The following is a 10,887-nucleotide window of genomic DNA, read 5'->3' on the forward strand; positions in this document are numbered from 1 at the left end:
ATATATTATATACTGTATGTATTTACTGTAACATTCACTTTAAAGGGACATATATCAATGCATTGAGAACATCACATGTTTATAGGAAACAAGGTCATTTCTACCCAGTGCTGTATAACCAGGATTGACTTCTGTGTAAAGGCAACATGCCTTAGGTATGTTTTTGGTCAGAAATTAGTTAATGATAATTTTGGGACATTCAACATATCCTTGATCATGTGGAAGTAGCTTGAGTCAATAGGTGTCCTACCTATAATTCATTTGGCTGGACAACTAAAAAACTTTAGGGCTTTTGTTTGAGACCAACACAGGTGTCAGTTTCCCATCCATTTGCCACGCCGTTTAAATAGCAAATGCTCCTGCGCTCATCTGTGCTCCCACGGGCATGCTGCTCTTACAGGGAGGTGTGTTCAGGTGAATTCTTGGCTCATTGCTATCTTAAGGCAACAGACAGTTATCCCGCCATTGACAAAAAAAACCTTGTCTACAGTCAATAGAACAGCATTTCATTGTTATTTTAACACCACATTAGTGAATGCGCCTTGGCTTGTGCAAAGTGTGTGCACACCATGCTTGTTACACACAGAGGGACGCGCAGCTGCACACAAGCCCGTAAATGATTATAAAACAAAAAAGACTAAATAAAAAAATTCAAAGCAGCACTTTTTCTCTCAACCTTTTTCAATCAACCTTTGTTGTTTGGTTGTTTAGTTTCATTCACAGTTTATTAATGTGCAACAGCAAATGCTGTCCAAACTGATCCGGATTCCAACCACTAAGTTCATTGGGTGCCCAGGAAACCAAGTGTAAGGTAGAATGGATAAACAGTTCATGAGATATTTCAAAGACAGGCTATACTGCGGTTTCCATAAAAGTATTTGTATGCGTATTTTGAAGTATTGCATTAGAAAATGTTGATGGGGGTGCCTGGGTGGCTCACCTGGTGTGCAGAGGCTCAGTCCAGCAGCTACGGGTTTGGTTCCCCCTCCTCTTTCATGTCTAAGCTGCCCTGTCAAATAAAGGCCTAAAATGCCAAAAAATAATCTCAAAAATTAAGAAAAAGACAATGTGGATGGAAACGGCAAAATTTATAAGAACTTTGCAAAAAAAGGTTTTTGTGCTTGCATGAGGTAGTTTTTGCCTTTTCAGAATAGAGTTAATGCGCAAAACGGGAGATTGAAACAGCTTTGCTGAATAAGTCGTGACCTAACCAACATGCGACTCACATTACTATAGCCTGGTATGTTTTCGGATGGGGGAAGCATCGGGATACCGGTCCCCTCCAGTGCACCGTACACTTGTGGCACATGGTGCGTAGTGGAGTTGTGGTGCGCTATCAACTGTGTCTCAGCCCCGTCAGGTACACTGCAAAATCGGTTAAACAGCTTGAATCGTACGTCCCTGCACACCGGGTGTACACAGCGGTAAACGGTTGTCTTGCTGACACCAAATCTTTCTGCAACAACCCTGTGTTCTGCACAGGTGGCCAACTTGAACAATGCCTCTCTCCATTTAGCCAAAGAACTTTTTTGCTCTAAACCAGTTGATGATTACGCTTCTAATTTACATTTTCTTTTTCTTTTTTTTCCTTTTCATCAACATTTTAAAAGTTTGCTTACGATTCACTTGACAATTAGATGGAAAAATACCCTCCAATAACCCCCACAGACATAGTTGACCAGACATAACATGTTCTGTATTTCTCCCATGGATTAAAGTCCAAACACTGTTTCAAAGCCTCCCCTCTGCCAGGAATACGATTGAATTCCATTTTGTCCTGTCTGTCTTTACCTTTTTATGCTTAAGGTTATAGTATTTCAAAAGTACTTGAAATAGCTAGTAAGGTTAATAATACAATTATTAAGTCCCATCCCCGCCCTATAATTTTTTTCATTCTTTTTTTTTTCATGGAAGTATATACAAACATTGTTCTCTTACTCAGTCACCATCAGTTACTGTGCACTCAAGCACTGAGCCTTTGCAATAAGTCTGTGTTACCCTATTTGAAAAAAATCAATACATTTTCCTTTTATTTTGGATTGGGTGAACAGAAAAAGTTGATTATTCTTGAGTAAATTGAGTAAATTTGAGTAAAAAATAATATTCAGACTCATTTTATTTCCTTGCTCAACGGTTGTGTGGTAAATTGATCTTGAACACACATGTAGAGAGGATGTAAACAACTAATTTTGGTGCTAGTGATTTTCCTTTGGGGCTGGCTAAAACCTCCATGGAGGGCACCAAAAATACCTCTATGCAGGAAAAAGCCTGGCTTCCAAAACCGGAACAAAGACATCACTGCACATCTCGCTTTATTAACCAAAAACACAGTCAACGCGCCAGTCATGACAGCTCTTTATCCACTTCTGTTTTTCCCATTACAATAAAAGCTCTATGGTTTACTGTACCCGGTAATCTTAACCTTCAACTGAGAAGTAACACAATAAAATATCTTACAATATGAAGGTATTTGATATGTGATTTAATTTTGGAGGTATTGTGTGGACCTGTTACCACTTGAGCGACAGATTAAGAGTAGAAATGACTATAATATTTGTGAACTCAGATAGGGGGTGGCTTTGGCTCAGTTGTAGAGTGGTTGGTAGGAAGGTTGGTGGTTCAATCCCTGGCTCTGCAGTCTCATGTCGAAGTGTCCTTGGGCAAGACACTGAGTGTACATGTGTGTGAGTGTTTATTTGATGAGCAGGTGGTACCTTGTACAGCAGCCTTGGCCACAGTGTGTGAATGTATGTGAATGGTGAATAGTTGGTACAATGTAAAAGCACTTTATAGCCTACATACAGGCTATTTAAATTTTTTAAAGATTATCTTTTGGGGCTTTTCCCTTTATTAGTGACAGTGGCTAGACAAGAAAGGGGGCAGAGGGATAGGGTATAACAGCAAAAGAAAGGGCTGCAGCAAAGGGCCGCGGGTCAGATTCTAACTCAGCCTCTGTGGGGTGAACACTTGCTGGGTGAGCTAGAGGCCGCCCCAAGCGGATTTTTTAAGTGGGGTGTCACGGGGGGACCAACAATCTGTCCAGATGAGGGGGGTGGTGGGGGTTGGATATGATAGAACTACAAAAATCGATCATGTTTTGGGGGGGTGGGGCCCTCCTTCTAGCCCCGCCAATGTGTGGGTCATCCATTAAATGGAATATCGGACCCAACTCCTCCAGTCCACATTTCGAAGTATCACTGGGCAAATTGCTCATTAAGTGTTTGCCATCAGTGTGCAAATTTTACTCGGATTCTCCCCCGAGCACATGTGTGCCACCTTGTGGCTGTGTTCCAGTTTTGTTCCGTCCCATAGATTTTGTTGTCTCCAGTACTTTACAGAACAATTGCGTGTTTATTGAGCTGGTATACCTTCCACTCCAGGCACTCCTACAGTTAAACTCCACACCCTCTCTTTTCTGGTGTTACCCTATAAAAAGGATCTGTGATCTCTGTAACGTTTTTCAACCTCTAAGATGAATCTCTTGTTGTCCATGGTGTTGTAAAGGAGACATAAACAATATTGGGGGGGTGGGGGGAGTAAATTGACCGGATGCCCTCACTGTTTGTTCAACGGCTTGCAGTTCACGTGAAAATACACCTGGCACGTATTTTTAGCGGAGCAAAGATGGTAGCAACTGCTTGTGGGGTTAGATTAGACCCTGAGGAGTGCTGGGCATTGTTCAAGAAATTTGATACTGTTACCAATACCGTAACTTTGATACAGGTTCCTAAACAATAATTACAACATTTCACATTTCACAGTCTAAACTTGGAAAAAAACTGCTTTTGACTCTGGTGCCCCTGACTCCTGGAAGAATTACAGCACTTCCTTAAAATCACCTCACTTGTGTCATTAAGACAATTTCCGGTTCAAATCCGGTTTTAAACTTTCAAACTTCTACTTGTCCATGCTTTACATAATTGTACTTTCTTTTTTATTCGTATTATCCTACTTCATTCATTCAATTTTACTTTCCAAATTTACAACTCAGAAAATTGTCTTTTTATCTTTGTTATGATGGTGTGTTCTGTCCTGTGTTGTTGTCTTTGCAATTACTCAATGTAATTGCAAATCATTAATTTCTCTGCTCCTACTAGGTGTGAAAAAGAACCATACTCTTGGATGGGGTTGGACTCTGTCCCACTCCGGAGTTGCCCAGGGTGTGAGGCGCCGGGCGGGTGTGGGAATACTCACAAGCCCCTGGCTGAGCGCCGCTGCGTTGGAGTTTACCCTGGTGGACGAGAGGGTTGCCTCCTTATGCCTGCGGGTTTTGGCGGGGGAAACTCTGACTGTTGTTTGTGCATATGCACCAAACAAGAGTTTGGAGTCTTCGGCCTTCTAGGAGACCTTCAATGGAGTCCTGTATGCGGCTCCACTAGGGGACTCCATAGTTCTGCTGGGGGACTTCAACGCACACATTGGTTTTGATTGAGATACTTAGAGAGGCGTGATTTGGAGGAACGGCCTCCCTGATCTAAACCAAAGTGGTTGTCTGTTGTTGGACTTTTGTGCTACTCATGGATTGTCCATAACAAACACCATGTTCAAACATAGGGATGCTCAAAAGTGTACGTGGTACATTCGGGTGAAGAGAGGGGCAGAGCTGTCAACTGATCACCATGCGGTGGTGAGTTGGGTCAGGGGGTGGGGGAAGAGTCTGGACAGACCTGGTAAGCCCAAACGGGTAGTGCGGATAAATTGGGAATGTCTGGAGGAGGCCCCTGTCCAACGGACTTTCAACTCGCACCTCCGGCGGAGCTTTTCAGGCATCCCTGTGGAGGCTGGGGGCATTGAACCTGAGCGGACAATGTTCAAAGTTTCCGTTGCTGAACCTGCGGCGGTGATCTGTGGTCTTAGGGTCTTAGGTGCCTCAAGGGGCAGTAACCCACGACACACTGGTGGACACCGGTGGTCTGGGATATGTTATCCCAGAGGACTCCGGAGGCAGTTGCAAGGTACCGACGGGCCCAAAGGGCTGCTGCCTCTGCCGTGACAGAGGGAAAGCAGTGGGTGTGGGAGAAGTTTGGAGAAGACATGGAGAAGGACTTTCAGTCGCCACCAAGGTGATTCTGGAAAACCGTTCCCCACCTCATGAGGGGGAAGCGAGGAATCATCCAAGCTGTGTACAGTAAGAATGGGAATTTTGTTGACCTCAACTGAGGAGTAAATAGAGCGGTGGAAGGAGCACTTTGAGGAACTCTTAAATCCAGGTGACACTTCCTCTGTGGTAGAGGCAGAGCTAGAGGATGATGGGGTATTGTTGTCAATTTCCCAGGTGGAAGTCGTTGAGGTAGTCAAACAACTCCACAGAGGCAAAGCCCAAGGGATTGATGAGATCCGTCCAGAAATGCTGAAAGCTCTGGGTGTGGAGGGGCTGTCTTGGTTGACAAGCCTCTTTAACATTGACTGGAGGTCTGGGACAGTGTCTAAGGAGTGGCACACCAGGGTGGTGGTTACCCTTTTCAAAAAGGGGGAACCAGAGGGTGTTTGGCAATCAAACTTCTCAGCCTCCCTGGTAAAGTCTACTCCGAGGTGCTGGAAAGGAGGGTTTGGCTAATAGTCAAAGCTCGGATTGAAGAGGAACAATGTTGATTCGATCCTGGTCGTGGAACAAAGCATCAGATCTTTACTCTCGCAAGAATCCTGGAGGGAGCCTGGTAGTATGCCCAACCAGTCTACATGTGTTTTGTGGATGTGAAGAAGACGTATGACCGGTTCTCTCAGGAGAAACTGTGGGAGGTGCTGCTGGAGTTTGGGTTGAGGGTCTGTGACCTTCAGCACTCCCTGGATCGGTTCGCAGCAGAGTGTGAAGCGGCCGGGATGAGGATCAGCACCTCGAAACCTGAGGCCATTTTTCTCAGCAGGAAACCAATGGAGTGCTTTCTTCATGTACGGGGTGAGTCCAAGTGAAGGAGTTTAAATACCTTGGGGTCTTGTTCGCCCAGGACTAGGTGGAGAGATTATCACCAACCTGGCCTGGGAACGTCTCGGGATCCCCCAGTCGGAGCAAGTTGATGTGGCTCGGGAAAGGGAAGTTTGGGGTCCCCTACTAGAGCTGCTGCCCCCGCAACCCGATACCGGATAAGCGGCGGAAGATGGATGGATGGATGGATAATAACAATAACTACCATTTATTTTTTTCCATTTGGCCCAGTTTAATATGCAACTCAATTGTATACGATCTACTGTATGCAGTAGGGGGTCCCTACTTGGTCTCTCTTTGGGCTAAGGGGTTCCTGGCCCAAAAAATGTTGAAGACCCCTGCTTTAGAGTCAGTTCTGTTGGTTCCCAAAAAGTATTGAAATCGGTATCCAGCCCTATGGCAACGTTTGCCATCAGAGAACACATATGTGTGTGTGAATGGGTGAATGTGGCATGTGTCACGTGGTGTGGAGCGTTTTGAGTGTCAATTTCCCACACTGATATTATTATTTTTTTTTTTTAGAGCGTTACTTGAAGATGAAGCAGATGAGTGATTCTCAGACCTCCCAGCCCACAGCCTTCATGGACCGTCTGATGAAGCTTTCCAACAAAACCCAGGTAGAAGACACATCCATCCTTGTTAAAAATAGTTTTCCCTTTATCCCCCACTTCTTTAAAGACTCGACTTGTACTTTACTGTAAACCTTCCATCTTTAAGGCTTTTTGTTGTTAAGTGTCATAAGTTAGTTATAGATGCAGGAGGTGTAAAGACCATTTAAAAAAATATTAAAAAGGTGTATTTTGGAAAATGTTACCAACCTTAGAACACCTAGAGTTACATTAATACTAATTTTCAATTAAGTCAGAGAGTGTTTTAAGGTCTTTTCAAGGTGGGAAATTACATTTTCTTCTTTCCTTTTTTTCTTGGGTAAGGCCTACATCATTTCACATTGATAAAAAATATCTTTGTGCATATCCTGCACTAATCCTTGCAGCTTTTTTTCTTTCTTATTGCTATTTAGTCACATGCACTGTATTTGTTATTTGTTTATTTCCTATTAATGTATTTAAATGCATAAGGGATCGACTGGTACTGTTTTTTCAAGGCCAATACAGATTATTAGTAGTTAATGAAACCAATAACTGATGTTTGGAACCAATATGCATGACACTAAACATGAAAATATTTAAGATTTTGGAATGTTACAAACTCCAACACAAAACTTTGTTTAAATGCTTTAGGAAATAATTTATGAATGACAAACTTTAAACATAACACAGTAAAAGAGTGTCAGATAGTGTCGTGGGCGGGACATTAAGTCAGACTCAGTGGTGAATGAAACCAAAGCAGACAGAGTTGTAGCCAGCCAATGTGGCTCACTTTTTAATTCATTAACTTCACTGGTTATCAGCCAAATAAAATGCAGATAGAGATAATTTTCAAACTGCCAAAAAACGGCCCGATAATCAGAAAGCGTCGATCATTGGTCTATACCTAATATCAGGGTTTCCACACGGTCTTAAAAAGTAAAAAATTAGAAAATCAAAATACCTTATGAGGTGTCAAATTCACTAAAGCATTGTGTTCTAGGTCTTAAATAATTTTAAACTGGTTTTAATTTTCCTGTGTCCATTTAACGCTATCTCTAATGCTCTTTTTTTCTCTTTTTGGTGTTGTAGTTCTTACTTTCACTTGTCCAAATACAGTTTTGTTGTATTAAGACTAAAAATGGGACCAACATGAAAGTTATATTGCAGCCAGTTAGCTTTCGTGTTTTTGGCGCGATTCTCTTTTGGATTGTACCACAGAGCCATAAAACCGGTTATATTCTTCCACTATGGGGAAGTGCAAGTTTATCAATATTTGAAATTAGCTTTCATTCATAATGGTCTGAAAAAAGGTTTTAATTTAAGTCTTAAATTTGACTTTGTGAAACCAGCAAAAACTCTGTATGAATACTGTATGTATGTACCAAACCAAAGCAAATTCCTAGTAAGTGCTACCCCCCCACACTCCACCAGACAGTGCTGGGGCAGCAGCCATCAGGGCTTGACAGCCTGGCCCAGGCATCCACCCTGCTGGACATCTCTGTCCAAGCCCTGGAGGACACGCAGCAGGAAGGTTTGCAGCCAACAGACATGGTGTCCCTCATCCAGCTGTTGTCTCTGGCTGCTGACGCGCCCCCCACACAGTCACTCAGCGGGGCCACAAACCACAGCCAGGACACCATCCGGGAACTCAGCCAGCACTTCATCACCGTGGCCGACAGCATCATCAGCCAAGACAATGCCCTCAAGTGGGAGACCATCAAAGAGGTAGCACATCCACAGTAGCACGCAGCATTCTCAAGTTGTCTTTCGCCCTGATGCATGTGTGTAGGGTTGGGCATCGCTTTGGGTTTTAACAATTTTTATCACAATTCCAATTCTTCCTTTCCATTCCGGTTCTCAGTGGCGCAGGTCTTTCTTTCTATGAGACGTGCAACGCATCTCATGATAACACATCGTAAATGTGAACTGCATCAGCAGCCGCTCTGTTCTGCACTCTGCTCTGCTCACAGTTATAGTTTTTTCATTGATTATGTGATTTCACCAATAGAATTGCATTGCCAGACCTTCCTTTACAGCACTGTAGAGGAGGGTCTGGCTAGTCCACTCAGCATTCTAGATTGGGAGAAAAATTTGCTCTGGTTTATTGGCATTTGTTTAAAGTGCCCATATTATGAAAAAAATCAGATAGATACAGGTTTTTGAATGTCCGCTGCCTTCAGTCTCCGGGTAAACTGTTCAAAATCTGCACGGCTTTCTACGTCAAAAGCCGAGATGAGATGGCTAACTGCAGCATGATAGCGCTAGCATGGTAGGTCATTCTCAATGGGCAAAACACTGCTACAACACAGACTAGTTCACCATAATCTACAAAAGAACTACTTGGACACTGAGTTGAAACGGGTTACATGCTTATTTTAGTTCAGTTTAGCTAAGTGGTTTACACACATACAAATAGTACAGATTACCATACACATATTTGATAAAAGATGGTGACGGAGAGATGCAGAAAAACGTTAGAGGGGCTTAATCTGGGCACTCTCCAATACATACTCCAGGTAAAATAGAATGAACTAAGAGCTAGTCCAAGGCAAACCTGGCCCAGCTCTACCTTTAAATTTAAATATGGAACCAATGAACATATCAAAAAAGCAAGGTTGCGTCTGAAATCGCATATTCACATACTACACTACATACTCAACGAGTAAAATTTTGTTCAACATACTTCTGTGTAAAAAATAAATAAAAAATTAGTGTGTATCTTTACGGACGCACTGAAGCTATGGTTTTCAACATCACTTCCTGATATCCTCCTTGCAGTTGATAACTATGGTAACCCATGTCGACCTCTGATCTAGCAGCATTTCCAGATAATGCTTACGTAAACTACTGAAAGAAGTAAATAACTATACCATCTAGTAAATTAGACCGTTATCGACATTACAGGAGCTCCTTGGTTGCTATCCGTTATGGACGTTATTAGTGATATGTTGGTATTACCACATTGCATTGTGGGGTATAATGTCCAGCATTGCATACTGTAACATTTTACCAGAAATGGTTTGCAATCATGTACTATTGGTTTCATACTAAGGTTTAGGACATACTAAAAAGCAACTAACTAGCAACTAAATAGCATGTTAGTATGGAATTGTGGACGCAGGCCACATTTTTTCAACAGATTCCATTGAAAAGACTATTCCAATGCAATTGGAATTTTTTAAACAATGCCATGTTGGATCTGGTTGTCGATGCCCAATCTTACCTGTGTCACTCCTCACTCTAGATGCATGTAGAGTTTGCAAATCTGTGCAGTTTGTGTATTGTATTTAGAACTGAAATGGTATAGGTTTAAGAAGGATATCAATTTTGATCACTTCTCCAGGAGAAAAATCTTACACTGCATTTTTAAAGTAAAATAGGCTACTTTACAGGCATACAACACAACGTATTTTTATAGCCATGATCCAGTTGATCTAGCTTTTATAGACAATCAATAACCCAACTTAAAATCTTCAAATTAATAGATTTTTAATAATTTGTGAGCTGAGTTATTAACTTGAATAACTGCTCCTCCAGTATCTTTCAATGCCAATATTCTCCCAACACCCTTTCACAACTCTTTGGATCCTGCTTACATTCACTGTAAATCAAGGCAATACCAGCCTGTCATGTTTCAAATTCATGTTTTGGGGATTTTTACCTGTTATTGCTGAGCTTTTTGATGTGTATGTCCTATAATTGTTAGCTTATATTGAAAAGGGTTTTCTCAAAAGGGTACTCCAGTGATGTACTGTAGTGTTGCACTTCCACCCTGTTGTTGGCTGTGGAAGAGAGGGATTACCACAGAAATCGTCTAATTACTTTTAGTCCAAAGTACACATTGAATGCCTCTACGCCTTAAAATAAGTGCTATAACCATAGCATAGCAGATACATGGATGGATGGATGGATGGATGGATGGATGGAGAGATGGATAAATAGATAGATAGTTGGATAGATAGATAGATAGATAGATAGATAGATAGATAGAAAGATAGATAGATAGATCGATAGATAGATAGATATTTCTGCTTTAAAGCACCAGAGGGCAGTATGCTTCTATGGATACGCTATTGTAACTGCTCAACATCAGCACTGGAATGATGAAGTTACCCCAGGAATAGCAGAACAGAGCTGACAGATGCCATGGCAGCATCTATATGTATTGATTATGACATAAACCACATTTTCACATACATTTCTTATCCAAAACAGAATTCAGACAGGAAACCAGGCTCTAAGCCAGTCAACAGTTACAGCACATTGCTTTCTCTCTATATCCACGTCTTTTTTTTGTCACTCCTGCCTCTGCACTAACTGATGTGTGTGCAGCTTGATGCTTGAGGTTGCCTCATAACAAGTGCCCCCCCCCCC

General features: G+C 42.1%; 1 protein-coding gene across 1 annotated transcript in view; it reads left to right on the plus strand.

The window, feature by feature from the left end:
• Positions 1–10,887, plus strand: part of adgrd2 (adhesion G protein-coupled receptor D2) — a 43,382-nt gene that overhangs the window by 6,090 nt on the left and 26,405 nt on the right. Inside the window, exons 6-7 of the mRNA XM_034872236.1 lie at positions 6,446–6,540; positions 7,945–8,238. Of these exons, the coding sequence (XP_034728127.1) occupies positions 6,446–6,540; positions 7,945–8,238 (389 nt within the window). The remainder of the gene's footprint in view (positions 1–6,445; positions 6,541–7,944; positions 8,239–10,887) is intronic.

The sequence above is a fragment of the Etheostoma cragini genome, chromosome 5 (assembly GCF_013103735.1).
Source record: "Etheostoma cragini isolate CJK2018 chromosome 5, CSU_Ecrag_1.0, whole genome shotgun sequence".
Lineage (NCBI taxonomy): Eukaryota > Metazoa > Chordata > Actinopteri > Perciformes > Percidae > Etheostoma > Etheostoma cragini.